Source organism: Sitodiplosis mosellana, unplaced genomic scaffold, assembly GCF_009176505.1.
Source record: "Sitodiplosis mosellana isolate CC-2019 unplaced genomic scaffold, AAFC_SMos_1.0 Smas_scaffold_3, whole genome shotgun sequence".
Classification (NCBI taxonomy): Eukaryota; Metazoa; Arthropoda; class Insecta; order Diptera; family Cecidomyiidae; genus Sitodiplosis; species Sitodiplosis mosellana.
Genome location: NW_022595246.1, coordinates 10,031,253 through 10,047,418, shown reverse-complemented (window position 1 = coordinate 10,047,418; position 16,166 = coordinate 10,031,253). Strand labels below are relative to the sequence as shown.

The 16,166-nt window shown below is 35.0% G+C and overlaps 5 protein-coding genes across 5 annotated transcripts; 4 read left to right on the top strand and 1 right to left on the bottom strand.

Annotated features, from left to right (window-relative positions):
• Positions 1 to 947: 947 nt before the first annotated feature.
• On the top strand, positions 948 to 2,143 carry LOC129566478 (RPII140-upstream gene protein-like). Its single transcript, XM_055442441.1, has 5 exons — positions 948 to 971; positions 1,036 to 1,186; positions 1,271 to 1,525; positions 1,624 to 1,921; positions 2,020 to 2,143. The coding sequence occupies exons 2-5, from the start codon at positions 1,047 to 1,049 to the stop codon at positions 2,041 to 2,043; spliced, it is 717 nt and encodes a 238-aa protein (XP_055298416.1). The 5' UTR covers positions 948 to 971; positions 1,036 to 1,046; the 3' UTR covers positions 2,044 to 2,143.
• A 664-nt stretch (positions 2,144 to 2,807) lies between these two features.
• On the top strand, positions 2,808 to 4,872 carry LOC129566477 (N-acetylneuraminate lyase-like). The gene is made up of 3 exons (XM_055442440.1): positions 2,808 to 2,950; positions 3,079 to 3,470; positions 3,593 to 4,872. The coding sequence occupies exons 1-3, from the start codon at positions 2,883 to 2,885 to the stop codon at positions 3,982 to 3,984; spliced, it is 852 nt and encodes a 283-aa protein (XP_055298415.1). The 5' UTR covers positions 2,808 to 2,882; the 3' UTR covers positions 3,985 to 4,872.
• Positions 4,873 to 5,776: 904 nt separating this feature from the next.
• On the bottom strand, positions 5,777 to 9,412 carry LOC129565871 (glycoprotein 3-alpha-L-fucosyltransferase A-like). The gene is made up of 5 exons (XM_055441173.1): positions 9,393 to 9,412; positions 7,494 to 8,038; positions 6,721 to 6,748; positions 6,460 to 6,646; positions 5,777 to 6,376 (listed from the first exon to the last, which is right to left on the bottom strand). The coding sequence occupies exons 1-5, from the start codon at positions 9,410 to 9,412 to the stop codon at positions 5,846 to 5,848; spliced, it is 1,311 nt and encodes a 436-aa protein (XP_055297148.1). The 3' UTR covers positions 5,777 to 5,845.
• Positions 9,413 to 11,539: 2,127 nt separating this feature from the next.
• LOC129565870 (glycoprotein-N-acetylgalactosamine 3-beta-galactosyltransferase 1-like) lies at positions 11,540 to 12,250 on the top strand. Its single transcript, XM_055441172.1, has one exon. It carries the CDS (start codon positions 11,540 to 11,542, stop codon positions 12,248 to 12,250), a length of 711 nt encoding a protein of 236 aa, XP_055297147.1.
• A 1,644-nt stretch (positions 12,251 to 13,894) lies between these two features.
• On the top strand, positions 13,895 to 15,062 carry LOC129565869 (UDP-sugar transporter UST74c-like). Its single transcript, XM_055441171.1, has one exon. The coding sequence runs from the start codon at positions 14,004 to 14,006 to the stop codon at positions 15,060 to 15,062; it is 1,059 nt and encodes a 352-aa protein (XP_055297146.1). The 5' UTR covers positions 13,895 to 14,003.
• The last annotated feature ends 1,104 nt before the right edge of the window (positions 15,063 to 16,166 follow it).

Genomic DNA, 16,166 nt, shown 5'->3' with positions numbered 1-16,166 from the left:
GCTTGCGATTCTATCTCGAAAATTCGTATCTCTCCCCATTTTTGTTTTTGTTATTATTATTTTCGAAATTTCGGTCATTGATAATTTTCTAGGGGATTCACGCCAAATTTTATTTAGCAAAATCTATTTGTATTATTTAAATCATGTAAAATTCACGCTAGATTTCAAATATTTTGTATTATTTCCCGAATGCGTTGTTATTGTTCATATTCACCTTGAACAATATGTTCTGGAAGTGGGTTTTGGTGGATCCTCAGGATCGTTCAAAACTGCTCCCGGTTCTGGAAGTGGGTTTTGGTGGATCTTCAGGATGGATCAGACTGGGTTTGACAATGCCCTGGTCCATCCTGAGGATCCACTTCCAGAACCAGGAGCGGTTTTGAACAATCCTGAGGATCCACCAAAACCCACTTCCAGAATTTTTGAAGCGATAATGACGTCAACAGATTAGACATGGTTCTGCTGATAGTCGGTTTATTGAACAAAATTGAGCAAAATTGAAATTATGCATACATATCTGTTTAATATGTTAAAACATAAACAAATTCATATTATTTGTTCATATTTTAAATATGGAAATTGGCGTGAGTCCCCTAGATAATTTTTTCCACAATTCTGCACAATAATATGTAACAACAATAGGCGCCAAGAAATTATTTGTTTAGACTTTGATATAACAGGCTTGTCTGATTCATTCAGTAAGTAAAATCGAAATCTTCTGAAAATTTATAAACAATCATATGTGTCGCACCGGAGAAATTTGTTAATGTTTTATTCTTCTTTTTTCCCCTCTTGAAATTTGCATAAATTGTGGCGATTTGACGAAAGACTAAATCATATTTGTAACGAGACAATACGCCGAAATTATTCAAATTGACAAGCTAGAAAAGTGAGGTTAGTTTCACCAAAGTCAGCTGTTTTGACAGAAAGCCGCATTACATTGTCCATGTTTCTGATTGTTGAATAAAAATGTGTACATTCGATTTTGTGTTTTAACTCGATTTTTGTGTGATAACTTCAATTTGTATATTGCAGGACGAAAGAAAATGCTTGGCCTGATATTTGGCAAGGCTGGAAATGTACTACACAGTACATTGATTCCAGTTGTGCATGCTCAAGAAGTACAAATGAACCAATCAACGAATGACAGTGTTTGGGAACGACTGAAAGCGATAACAAATCGAAAGTAAGTTCAGTTTCTATTTCGAGTAAAAAATAATTTTAAATGCATTTGTATTTGAATAAAATCAAAGTTGGTTTTCCATTCCAGCGAATATGGCGGTTTATCACAAGAAATGGCCAGTATGATAGCATACGTTCAGAACAGCATCATAATTGGAGTTGCAATAGGCGGTTCAATCTTTACAAAGAATCAGTACATGGACTTTATGGAAAATGCCTCGGCAAGTCAATACAAATGGCATACAGACGCCAAAGCGGATTTAACCAACAAAATGGTTAAGGGTGGTATCAGAGGAGCACTCACTTGGGGTGTGAAAAGCTTTTATGTATCAATTACATTTGCGTAAGTAGTAATGACAAAAACTCCGATGCAAAAACAACGACAAATCGATTTTCGGTTGGTTTTTCAATTGAAACTTTGATTTTCTTTCCAAATCACAGAACTCTAATCAATTTCATACCAGTTTTTCGGAATGAACACAGTTGGCAAGAGTTTATAACAGCCGGATTAGTCAGTGGTACACTGGCTGGTTACTTATTTAGCGATCCGGTTGCACTGGGATTCGAAACGAAGAAACACACCGGCAAATATTCATACAGGACGCAATGCATTTTGAAAGGGACTGGATATGGTTTGATCTTTGGAGCGCTGGCTGGAGTATATTCGCTGCATTCAGGGAATCGTTTGAGTGCTAACGAACTGAAAAAATGGGAGCAATACTGGAAACAACGACTTGGGGTTTGTACATTTTATCATCCATCTGTTCTCATTCTGAATGAACGAAGAAGAATTTTAATATAACCAATATTGATCACCAATTTATTTCGCTATTTCAGACTAATCAAGAGAAAACCGAGTGAAATTAGTTGCTTGCATCGAGTAGCCATAGTTAGAATTATCTCATGCTAAGTTGGATTTGTAGACGATCATTGAATTGGAATAAAGAAAATATTTATTGTTTTTAACAATTTGTTATTCAATTTTCAAGTTTAAAATTCGCAATTGAGCGCGTCAAACACATAGAAACGTGTCTGAATGACCGCTAATTGTATTTATATTCAATCAGCTGACGATTTTTAAGGTATTGATTCAATATGATTTACTCACGCATACACACACAATATGAACTGATATCATTTCGGAATGATTGCTTCTAAAATCGTTGCTGTTTTTAGAATGCAAATATCAATAGAGAAATGACCTTGGCATTTATTGTTCTAAGACTTCATGGAAATCTGCCGAGGAAACACCTGTATTCGCAACAGTAATGTGTTTACGTTCGCGCTATTGTAAATAGTTTGCTGCCACTGTGTTTGTAAAAAAAACTTGACATTTGGTGTTTGCCAACGAGTTGATTTACAATCAAATAAACAATCAAATTAGATAAAAGATCAGAAACAAAAATAAAAACAAAACAGTACACTAAGAGAAACAAAAAAATGTCAAATTCAAACTATTTACAATACATTCATATTTTCATATTTAAATACTTACAGAATTCAATTTGTTCAATTAGTTCATGTATGTAGGTATTTTTATGGTATGTATTGCCGTGAATAAATAAATGAATAAATAAAATTTGCAGCGATTGTACGTAATCATAGGCAATCTGTAAACAAATTCACAATCAGCGGTCATTCTCACGGTATCACTTGATAGGAGAGAAGCTAAAGTGTTGATCATTTTGTTCCGCGCAAAAATGAAAGCAGTGAAATTCAATTATTCTGGTTTGATGTGTCCTGTGTTCACGGCATTTGCCAATGACAGGTATTCCATTATTTTTACTTATTTATTTAAAATGTTCAGAGATTTTTCGATGAAGCTAAAGCCAAACATTATTCACATAATGTCAATATTCATACATCAATTTAAACACATCCTGTTTTTTGTGTTAGCAAACGAACGATTCGTTACGATGTGATTGATAAATATGCCTCTTGGTTGAAACAACGCGGTATCCACGGAGTGCTCGTCAATGGTACAACCGGTGAAGGTGTTTGCCAACGAGTTGAAGAACGCAAGCACAATTTCGAAGAGTGGTTGAAGTCATGTCGCAAACACAATCTCAAGTGCATGGTTCAAGTGGGAGGTACGGGCGTTTCCACTGTTCATGATTTGGCTGAACATGCTGAGGAAAAAGGAGCCGATGCTGTCCTTTGCTTGCCCGAACTCTTTTTCAAGCCAACATGCGAAGAGGATTTGGTCGACTATTTGAAAAAAGTCGCTGAACATTGTCCAACACGACCATTATTCTACTATCACTTCCCAGCATTCAGCAAAGTCAACTGTTAGTATCATTTTGAATCCCTATTCACCGTCAAAATGTGTCTCTGATTTGGATTCAAATTTCTTTTTTCAAAAAAAACTTCAACTCTTTAAATTAATTTTCCACAATTGTTACAATTTCAGTGCTAATGCCGAGACTGTGTGACTTAGCAGAAAAGCAAATCCCAACATTCAATGGAATAAAGTTTACCAGCAACGATTTGAACGAAGGTGTTGCCTGTTTGAAACCCGGTCGAAAAGTGTTCCTCGGATCAAATACAATTTTTCTCGCTGCTTTGACTCAAGGATTTGACTCGGGCATTTTGATTTCTTTGAATGTCTTCCCCGAAATGGCACAGGAAATCTTGGCGGCCGTACAGGAAAATCGATGGGCCGACGCTCAGGCAACACAATTGAAACTGACGAAACGGTTTAATGAATGTGGCGCCGCATTGAAAGATGAATTCAATCGTATGAACAGCGATTTTGCATGCGGCCCAGCAAGAAAGCCATTACTCAATTTGAATAAAAAATAAATGATTAAAGTGAATGCATCTATCACGAATGGATTGATCGATAACAACAACGATAACCACATTCTATATTTTATACAGAAACTTCTTTTGATCTACTTTTCAAGAGTCAATAAACGATACAATTTCACTGACGTGGGACTGATAAGAGTGTTTTGTTTGTTGTTGACAAGCTTTGAAAAAACAAACTCAAACAACAAAATGGAAACAAAAGGAAAAGAACAAAAATCTGTACAAAAATGTTTTGATATTACTTTGAATGAACTACCTACATAATAATCTTTAATTATCAGCTCAAAATGTGTATTTTATGTTTTCTTTTACATGTAAATGTATTTACATATCGACTACTTAACCCATTTTAAGCTACATTTGCGTGGCAACACAATTATTTTATAAATCCAAATATTTATAATTCGGTTCAAATTTACTTCAATTCAAATAATTCTTTGTGATTCCATTAGCATACTTCTATATTAAACGTAATGAAGTGTCTCCTTTGGGTACGACGAATTTAAGTTCCACTATTTCGTATACAAAATAACTTAACCATATTATATACTCATGGCATAAAATGATTGCATAAATTGATACACAAACCCAACGCTTTGTCGGCGAAATTTTATTCTTTGTTCAGATATCTGTATTTTATTTGCTCAGTGTAAGCCGTATTTGACTCGACTTAGAATAAATATTAAAAGAAATGAGCAATTACATTATTATTATACGATATGAATTTGAATATAAAAATCCTGTTTTGAGTAGAATTAAGAACAAAAATTACTGGTCGAATGAAAAGATGAATGTGGATTTTATTTATTTTTGAGTTTTCGATGTCATCGCTGCCTCACATAAATATTTTCAAAGAAATTACTTGAAATTTTGAAGTATACACTTGTTTTAGGTGTAATTTGATTTTTTAGAGGTGTTTTACCTATTTGAGCTTAAAATGTTCGCCATTTCATTTGTTCAACATGAACACACCTGAATTAATGAAGAAAAAAATCATAACCCATAATAATTAATTGCCGATTCTGAATTGACAATTTTATTTGTGAGAAATCATTTGCTTATTGTTCAATTATTAAAAATAGATTTATTTATTTTAGGATTCGTGTTATTTTGATACTCAATGAGACAGTATTGAAAACGGCTTTGTCAATCTATAATCGATATGGGAAATAGCGAAGTAAGAAGGATTTAGGATTATTATGCTCACGCTTTTGAACAGATTTACTTCCTTTGTGTTTTTATTACCTATTTTCCTCTATACAAGCTTTCTCTCTTGATTTAACGCAAACAAGTGTTGATGATATAATTATAAAATTTGTTTTAAAACAGATATGAATTTTATGTTATTTGAGCACCATGTAGAAGAGTTATTCAACACGAGCGGTTCACATTATGTAAACATGGAAAACATTATATGATAAGTTATAGAATTGGTCAAGTCCAAAAACTTTGCTGAATATACTAACTCATTATCTCTTATCCATTATCTCCTTCCCATTCACAATTCACACTTTTCATGTTACGATTCTATTGAAGCGACGATCTATATAAAAGTTTTTAAGAAACAGATTTCATGTTGCGCTTCAGTTCAAACACTCCCCCATTCCCATTTCTACTAACTATTATCAACATATTTATTTAATATGACGCATGCTTTGTTCGATAAGTTTCGAATAAATAAACAACGCATGGTAAGCCCCTTTGTTTGAACGAATGAACCACGTTTACTATAATTTATTTAAAAATTTATAATATTGTAAGATGAAGATAGTTTTGTCAGCAAATGGAGATGATGTGCGCACGATCTAGCTTTATCCTCACCATTCGTTGAATTTGTCATACGCACGTATATTTAACTGTTTTCTGTTTTAACATCTCGCCAAAAGCCCTTAATACAAACGTCCTTTCCATGTTGCCATTCATTCATATTGCTATACCAGCGTAGAGTTGTGGTGCTGTACTCATCGTGTAACATGGCGCACAATCGACAGAAAAAGTAGGGCCCCGATGTTGCTCTCCAAGCTGGTCCTTTCCCAACGAATTCACCCGTTCCTTTCCATTTGAAATACGAGTTGTATAAATTATCGTTTCGGTCCAAAATGTGCAGATATTCGGCCAGTTGCTTTGGCGATTCAAAGTCTTCGACATGAATGTACGACCGATGAGGCGCATATTTTTCATACGTGCTGCATGGTGCTCCCATCACAATTGGTAGGATATTATGTTGTAGCCCAGTGTCGAAGAACTTTTCGGTGATGTAGTCTTTGCAGTTTGAATTTTCAAATGACAAATAAAATTTGTAATCCTCATCAAGCATATCGAAACATTTGTCTTTGTCCTTGCATGTACACGTCAAATTTCCACATTTACCGTAAATATCGACCTGGCATTAAAAAAGTATGTCTTTTTGATTGAATTCTCGACTCTTTCAAACTATACTAAAAATTGGTTTAAATTTTGTCGAACCTGAATGTGCTTTTGAAGCTCTTTAGCATATTCTAGACGACCATTGATAGCGCTCACACAGTTGGAAACAAACCAGGCAACTTTTTTCGTTTTATTCGCCGCATAGTTTCGATCTTGTTCTTTTTGTTTTATCCTCGGATCGTAATACAGCCATTTATTATATGGAACGGCAATTGTACTATCGTACCTTCAAAGAACAAAGTCAATGAAATTTGCTAATGAAGCGAATAAGTATGCAATAAAAATAACAAAGTCAAGTACCTGTATGAAATGGTCCAATTGATGACATCTGATAAGAAAGATTTCAAAACCAATTTTTTTAAAAATAAGAAATGAACCGTTGCGACAAAAAGTTGGCTTCAGAGCACTTGAGAAATGAAACGAAAGATAGATTTTGGCTGCGAACAAAAAGCAAGCACGCAAGATTTTGAACCAAAGCAACACAAAGCAAATGTGAGAAAAACGAAAAAAAAAAATAGTTAAAATTTTCTTTGATTCTAATACATTATTCTGTGTATCCAATATTGAAATTCACGCTCCTTATCAACGTATTCATAACTTTAAAACAGACTTCATCATGCCAGAAATAGAAATTTTCAAATAGAAACCACGCTAACTTGAGAAACAAATTGCCACAAAGCAAATTTCGGCTTTAAACTGCAACATAATTCGTTATGTTCCAATTTGTTTCTCACATTTGCTTTATGTCGCTTTGATCCAAAATCTTGCATTCTTGCTCTTTGTTTGGAGCTAAGTACCATGCTTCGATTCGATTCATTTCTCAAGTATAATGAAGCCAACCTTTCGTCGCAACCATAGGGCGGCTGGTGACAGTACATTTCGTCACATTTTGAATTGCCGCGCTGTTTAGTTCCAATTTGAAATTGAAAATTACATTGATGTGCCCCTTGAAATTGGGGGCGCTCGCATCGTTCAATTTAAGTTAATTTTTAATAGCCTCTATTTGGTCGCAACGGTTCAAATATTATATTATTATATATGCGAAACAAAGTTCTGACAAAAACTCATTTTACCTGGACGATCCAAATTATTCGTGAACACAGGTGGTTCCGTATAATACATCGCATACAATTGTTTTGGTGGTCGCGTTTCATTTGAAGGAATGTAGTCGTTGTTAAACATAACTAAATCAGCGTTTTTTCTCTCTTTGGCGTCATCTGTAATCCTGCACGCGTCGACAGGGCACTTTAAATCTACAAATGCACTTTCACCACTTTTGCGTCTCCACCAAGATGGTAGGCCCAATGGAACATAGATTGTTTTCATTATCTCCTTTCTACGAGACGGATCGTAATTCGGGGGAATAAACATCATTTGATTCACAATACGATCACTTCCTGGATCTTCGTGAGGTAACAATTTTGCATCTCGTATGCCTGTCTCATTGGAAATGGATGCTGGCTTTGGATAACGTGTGCCATTTGTAAAATACCACGGTTTGGGCTTAACGGCTATCAAAAAGCTGGACGAATCGTAATCGTAGTGCCCAGAAATATATTCTTGATTTTTATTGAACAAACTTTGAGAGATACTATTCTGTGAAACTTTTTCGAAGTCCCTGAAATGATTATCAGAATAATGAATTTCTTGTTTAATTTTATAACCAATATAAAAAATTTCAATAATCACCATACTGAAAGCCCAAACGTTGCAATAAACATGAATAAGAAGACAGTAAATGTGCCGAACTTTTTCAAAGGAAAATGTTGTCGTAGACAATTGTCAGCGCTCATCGCAAAAGCTTCTGGTTGAATAGAACGGTTGAATAGAACTGACGCTCATTTCACATCCAACTATTATATCGATGATTTAATAGACGTGTTATTTGTTGAAAAAATGAGATCTAAACTAGATTTCATCTCAAACATGTGTTTTAAGATTGTTGAGCATCTCAGCATTTCGTAAGGCACGGATATATCCGAGCATATCGACGACGCATACAGTGGCGTGCGTTGCTACGCGCAGCCGCAACGACTCGACCGGAATGTGTATGTTGTTGCTGCGTGTAGCCACATCAACTGAACACACTTCGGTCGAGTCGTTGCGGCTGCACGTAGCAACACACGCCACTGTATTATACAGTATGCGTCGTCGATATGCTCGGATATATCCGTGCCTTACGAAATGCTGCGATGCTCAGCAATCTTAAAACACATGTTTGTTTCATCTCAGCAAATACCAGCGTATAGACAGTGTCTATCTGTTATCCACCTTAACCAAAAATGGCACAGAATAGAAAGAAACTATTATAAGCCGCATAAGTATTATAAGTTTCACCGTTTTTATTTCTATATTGCTTTGTTGGCCGTTATTTTTCTTTTAATTAGACTTTATTTTTATAGTTTTGATTGACATGTCAAATTTAACGATTTTATCATCAAAAAGGCGAAACTAGGCCGCCAGATGCGACACTGTTGAAGCAAAATAAACATACATAAATAAAAAGACTGTTATTAGTTTCAATGAAACATACTTCTCTTTATTGCTACGGAGTTGGATAAACTTATGCACTTTGCGTCTCACACAAATACAAATCCACCACAATTTGGTTTTTTTAACACCGTCAAGCTCTGGCTGAATAAAATAGAGGTTTGAATAAGTTTGCAAGACTGTTACATCAATTTATAATAATTTACACTGATTTAGTACAACTTTCAGTTCTCGCCTCGTTAAAAACCTGGCTCTTTTCATATATTATGCAAGGTTCACAAAAGTGGGCACATGAAAACAAAAACATAGTCATACAACCAAGATGGAAATGCTTGATAGTAGACAGATAGAAAACGGTCCAGAATAACTTTTGGTAAACGTTTCAAAGAGGACAAGTAGTTTTACACTTTTATAAGAGACTCTAGGACAGCAAAAGTCGTCACTCAATTTATACCGGTAGATAAATTGACGAGAAGTCCTACGTGGGTTTAGGCAGATCCATGTTGGCTGCAGAGTGCTTTGATTTTAACATTTGGCCATGATTTGAAGCGTATAATTTGATGCTAATAGGAAAATAATTCAAAATTGATTCAAAAACTGGAATATTAACTCGCCAACTGAATGGATGGCTATGACAAAGATCAATATCAAAATTTACAATAAATAGGAGTAAACATCACAGATAGGTACCTATCATTATCTCAATACATATAGGAGAATGTAGGAGAATAATTCGTCAGTCATTTAGTGATAATTTGTGCAATGTGCGTTGCGTGAAAATGAGTTTAAATATCAATAGTTTTGTAATGGAATTCTGAAATAAAATAAAAAACGGTGTTTTTGTGTGTAAATTTTTCGTTAAATTTGACATGTCCATTTAAACAAATATAACGGCCAACAAAGCAACATGGAAACGAAAACGTTGACACGTGTAATAATTGTTTTGCAATAGTCTCTTTCTATTCTGTGCCATTTTTGTTTATAGTGGGTAATCACCTGTCTACACATTGGTATTTGCTCAGATGAAATTTAGATTTGATCTAATTTTATTAACAATTAACACGTCTGCTAACTGCCGTCGATATAATAGTTGGATGTGAAATGAGCGCTAGATCTACAGGGTGCGATCGAATAACTGTCGGTTTTATATTTGGCTGTAAAACGCACATTTTTCAATATGATCGAGTAATTCTTTTTGCACGTGGTAGATGCGGTCGGAATATTTTCATTTCAGTCGTCAGATTAAGATTTTCTAAAATTTTGGCTGAGCTAGAGCCATTGGTGTGCCAAAAAAAACACCACCCGCAGCACGCAACATTTTTGAGAATCGTCAACCTAAAATTTTATCATCCACTTATCAGATTCACGAAAATCTTATATTGTCGTAATCGATGAATCTTTGTGTTTCGATACAATGCAGCGTGGTTCAAAACTATCTACCACATAGCTCTCTGTTGACTGTTGTAGACATGTATCTATGATGGCCAATTCAGTGTTCTCATCTTCATGACTATTTAAATACATTTTCGTATTGCGATTTTAATTAAAATTGTGATTTTAGCCGATTTTTACGAAAAATTCGGAAAATATAGGTCGGCTTTAAAACAAGCTTATCGCCGCCAGCTGAGACATATCACGATAGTACTGATAGGGTTTTCTAATTCCCAAGGCATCATGAATTAATACTGCAAGAGCACAAATGATAATCATTTCAGACGTGGCTGAGCGAGATCAGGGAAAAACCTGAAACAATTTTGTTTGAGGTTGCGTGCTAAAAGTGATATTTTTGAACATTTTTTTCGGTACATCTATGGCTCTCAATCGAATAAACTATGATGAAAATTCAGTCTAATGACTGAAATAGTTGTGATAATGTTGAATCTACAAAATGGCAAAGAAAGTTTTCAATTATAATTGAAAGTGTGTATTTTAAGACCTGAACCATAATACCGACAGTTATTCGATCGCACCCTGTATTCAACCAAAAGTTTGACGTATTTATTTTGGAAATATGTTTAAAAGTTGGCCAATTTGTTTATTTCTTCAACTGTGTTTTTAGTAGATGAGTATTTGTATTTCTACTTGGGCAACTAGTCTATAGAAAACGCGGATTCATCTCATGTAAGAGTTTGGGATATTTCTTTTCGATAGATATAAATACTATGTCTTATTTCAACGATATAAGCCAGTATAAATTAGATCATTTAAATAATAAGAGCCATTTCAACCGTCAGCTTCATTATCAACTCTGCACTATCGCAAGTGTATTTAAAAGATGAACGCAAAAATAATATTTTGTTGGTTTCTAATTGGAATTGGAATTGGATTTTTCATCACTATTCTAACAGTTAAGGATCCAGAATCAATTCGACATATCAACAAATTCAAGGTGGCTGAAGTGAGTTTAAGAAAAGGACCCCATCTCAATTTGACGCAAACAAGTGTTGAGAATGTAAAAAAGATCCGAATATTGTGTTTCTTGCATACGATGCCAAAGACTCATTCATCACGAGCGGTTCATATCCAGCAGACGTGGGGCAAACATTGTGACAAATTATTGTTTTCCAGTACGTTAACTGATATAAATTTGGGAGCCCTTGGATTCAATGTCACTAATGATCATGACCATATGTGGGGCAAAGTGAAATTGATGATGCAGTATATTCACAAGAATTTTATCAACGATTACGACTGGTTTATAAAAGGTGATGATGACATGTTTTTAATCACTGAAAACTTACGTTACATGTTGTCAGCTTACTCAACTGAGGATCCAATTTATTTCGGGTACAAATTCAACTCATCACTACATAAAACAGGCTTCTTTAGTGGTGGCAGTGGTTATGTGATGAGCCGAAAAACCGTCCAAACGTTTGTTGAAAAAATGCTAACAAACAAAGAGTTTTTCCGAAAATCAGAAAGAGAACCACCAAATGATTGTCATATTGAAACCGATAATAGAGCCGAAGATTGGGATATTTCCCTTTGTCTTGACCATTATAATGTGTATGCCGGTGATTCACGAGATTTGCTTAAACGAGATCGCTTTTTTCCATATAAGCCAGAGGCGCATTTATTCGGCAAACCCGATCCCAATTTTGGGTACTGGCAAGTCAAATACTATTGGAACGATGAAGGATTGGATTGCTGCTCAAATTATACGATTAGTTTTCATTACATCCCAGCTAAATATCAATACTCGATGTATTTCCTCACGTATAGGCTGCAACCCTTTGGAATTAAACGTCATTTCCCACCGCCACCAAAGAAAAGGGATTTTACAGAAGTTAAGAATATACTCGACCGAGAAGGAGTTAATGCAACTTTACGCGGTTATTAATTTAACGAGAATACAAAGAATATTTAAAACAAAAATTCAGAAATATGTTTTTTGTAAAAATTCTACTGTGTTTATTAAAAATGTTGGAAACGAAAATAAAAATACAATTCTCATAAAAAATGGCTATAAAATCTTTTTTATTAGCAGAAGTTGGCAAGCTTGTAATTCCCAGAAGGAGGTTTAGGATTTTGATCTTGATTTACATTCATATCTAATCGCAAACAAGTTCCCTTACCAGTGGCTCCTTTTAACACCGTTCATATCTTTCGTTTTCAAATAGCAACAGTACTTATGGCCATATAATCCACCTGTCTAAATACTTGCAAATATAATTTTATCTTTGTGTCTTATCGAGTTTATCTTGATCACCCACTCGTCGCACTCATCAGGCTGTGAAGTGGAAGAGTTTGAAATGTTCATCACTGTATTAAACAGTGAATGGCTGTCTACTCTCTTCTATACTCATTTCGTATTATATACACTTTGCGGTGTGTGTTGGAGCGAGAGCAATACAGTGTGCTGCACTGCTCTCGCCTAATGCTTGTTGTTACTTCTCGCATTTTGACCACGGCGGGCTGAATTTCAACGCATAGCGTTCATATGGGCGTACAATGAGAGGTACATGTCATCAGCACCGCCCGGAAAAAGTGTTGGTAAACCAGAACATGTAAAAAAATAGTGCTCGAATAGTGCTAGCGAATGACGTTTTTAGATTACAAAAATGAACCCGTGAGCATAAAAACGACTTATTAAACAATCGCCGAACAAAACGATACAAGAAAAAACTACCAAACAAAACACACGTTAAAAACGTAACACAGCAGGACGGTACCGTTCAAAACGAAACTCCGCTGTGCTACACATTACCGCTGTGGTACGTTGTGTTCGGTAGTTTTTTCTTGAATCGTTTTGTTCGGCGATTGTTTAATAAGTCGTTTTTATGCTCACGGGTTCAAATGTGGTTATCTTATAAAGGGAATATGAATAATAATACTGAATAATACCGTGTTCGCTTAATAATAGAAAAATTTGTGGAATTTTAGTAAATTTCATAAGATTTGAATAATAAAAATACATTTTGGTGCATAAATTTTGGCGTGAGGCCCCCTAGTTTTTTTGCTTATCGAAAGATCTTTCTAATTTCAAATTGAGATTCATCATTGCTTTAACGGTGTCACATCTTGCGGCAAGTATACGACACTCGCTTACTACAATTAGCCATTGACTATAAAAATTATAATTAAGTTTGATGCTAACGTAAAAACACCGTCTTTTATCCTCATTATTATAACAAACCCACTACAATTTACCATCACCAATTTTTCAGTAGAATTCTAAAAATAAATAAACAACCAGCCGGTATATTTTCATCTATTTGACGATGAAATCGTTAAATTTGCCATGTCAATTAAAACTATAAAAATTGAAGTTTTTCAAAGAAATATAACGGCCAACAAAGCAACATGGAAACGAAAACGTTGACTCTTGTAATAATTGTTTTGCAATTGTTTCTTTCGATTCTGTGCCATTTTTGTTTATAGTGGGTAATCACCTGTCTACATATTGGTATTTGCTCAGATGAAATTTAGATTTGATCTAATTTTATTAACAATTAATACGTCTGCTAACTGCCGTCGATATAATAATTGGATGTGAAATAAGCGCTAGATCTATTCAACCAGAATTTTGGCGCTTATGATCAGTCCTGATCTGAAACTTAGAGTGAATCTTCCGAATAGATCCAGCGATAAACATGGAAATGACAAGAACAAAATCTAACGAAATGTATAAGTTGTTACCCACTGGAGAGGATTCATCATCGTCCACAGATGAACTGTTGACCTGTGATAAAGAACCACAAGAAATTTCCGAACTGTGGAAGAAAATTGGCAGTGCACTGTTTTATGGGATTGCTTCGTTTTTTCTAACCGTTGTTAATAAAACGGTGCTCACATCATGGCATTTTCCATCGTTTCTCGTGATTAGTATCGGTCAGTTAGCGGCCGCCATTATCGTACTGTATGTTGGTAAACAAATGGATGTGATTACATTCCCGGATTTCAAAAGTGATATTCCCCGAAAAATGATGCCGCTGCCGATACTTCATTTCGGTAATATGGTAACCGGATTGGGTGGCACAAAGGCGATGCCGTTGCCTATGTTTACGGCATTTCGACGAGTCTCCATTTTACTGACGATGCTGCTGGAAATTAAAATTTTGGGTGTCCAGCCATCGCTAGCGATACGAATAAGTGTCTGTTGCATGGTTGGCGGTGCGCTTTTGGCAGCTGTTGACGATCTAACATTCACTATCGAGGGTTATTCATACGTGATGTTCGCCAATTTCATGACGGCCGCTTATGGAGTTTATATCAAGCAAAAACTGAACACAGCTGACAGCATCAACAAATATGGAGTAATGTTCTATAATTCATTGATTATGATCGTTCCAGCCATTGTAACCGCTTGGTTCAACGGTGATTTGAACACAGCTTTTAAATATAAACACTGGACAAATCTTTGGTTCTTTGCACAATTTTTCGCGAGCTGTTTCATGGGATTCATCCTTACCTATTCCACATTTCTTTGCACACAATACAATTCGGCACTGACGACAGCCATGGTGGGATGCTTTAAAAATGTGTTCGTCTCTTATCTCGGCATGTTCATCGGCGGCGATTATATATTCTCATGGCTCAATTGCATCGGTATTAATATCAGCGTTATCGCGAGTATTCATTACACTTGTATTATAATCGCTAAAAAAGATGATGTGACCGAGCTATCGCCGAAAAGCGTGCAGCAGGTGTGAAAACCATTATGTGGTACACACATTTTGTTGAATAAAAATTCGAATAAATAAACAACGCATATGCTCCATTAAACGTTAACAACTTTGAAGTTTTTCAACCATTTTTTATTCTAGAAAGAAATTTTATTGAGTATTTTATTTTGCACATGAATTTATTTTGATTGAAAACAGATCATATTGATAAGCATATTTGTATTATTATTATAGATTATAATCAGAGCATTTCATATTACACACAAAAAAATCGCAGTATTTATAGGAAAAATGAGCTTTTAAAGAGAAGTTATGGTTATGGTAGCTATAATCACTGTATTGTTGTATGAATAAGTATAAGAGAGAGACATTATTGCTGTAAATAGATATTTGTCCAATTGAACCACTATTCATCAATATTCTTCAATTTTTATTACATATAAAACGCAATAAAATTCTGCTATTTCCAATTTAAAATTGACTGAACTTTTGTTTCACTCAAAATATCTCCTTCGAAAACAAAAAACTTGGCCTCAAAACTGATATGTGAATCTGCTATTTAAGCCGCGAGAACTCTAACCGCATATTCATTAACAAAACCAAGAATTAAAAAATCGTGAAAATAAAAAAAGTAGGACAGACAGACAGACGGAAAATCAGTTTTATATATAAGCCGATTCGGCTAGTTAAATATATTTTGAATGCATCATCGTCAATCTTACATAGCGAATGAAGGCTCCATCGAGAAGATGGGAAAATTTACACCCTGGCCATCTCTGACAAATATGAATGTCAGGCAAATTGTTCAAGCACAAGAAGGTTCTTAGGGGCAATAAAATGATAAATGCAATGGTTTTAAATTGTTAACTGAATCACTATTTATTTTTCTACTTAAAACTATGACAATGTGTTTCTTTTTGTATTACTTGCGCTTGACATCGAAAAAGGTTTTTTTTTGTTTGATGGTCGTAGTTGGTCTGTGTCTGTCATTGCTGAGCGGTGACTTTTGTGCTGGTATACATGTGCCGTTCGTGTGTATGGGTGATTGTGTATGGCGTTCTTAATACAAATGATTGGGATGTTTTGGGAAGAGAGTCGGAAACGTGTGGTCAGAAAATGAAAAGCGCTTAA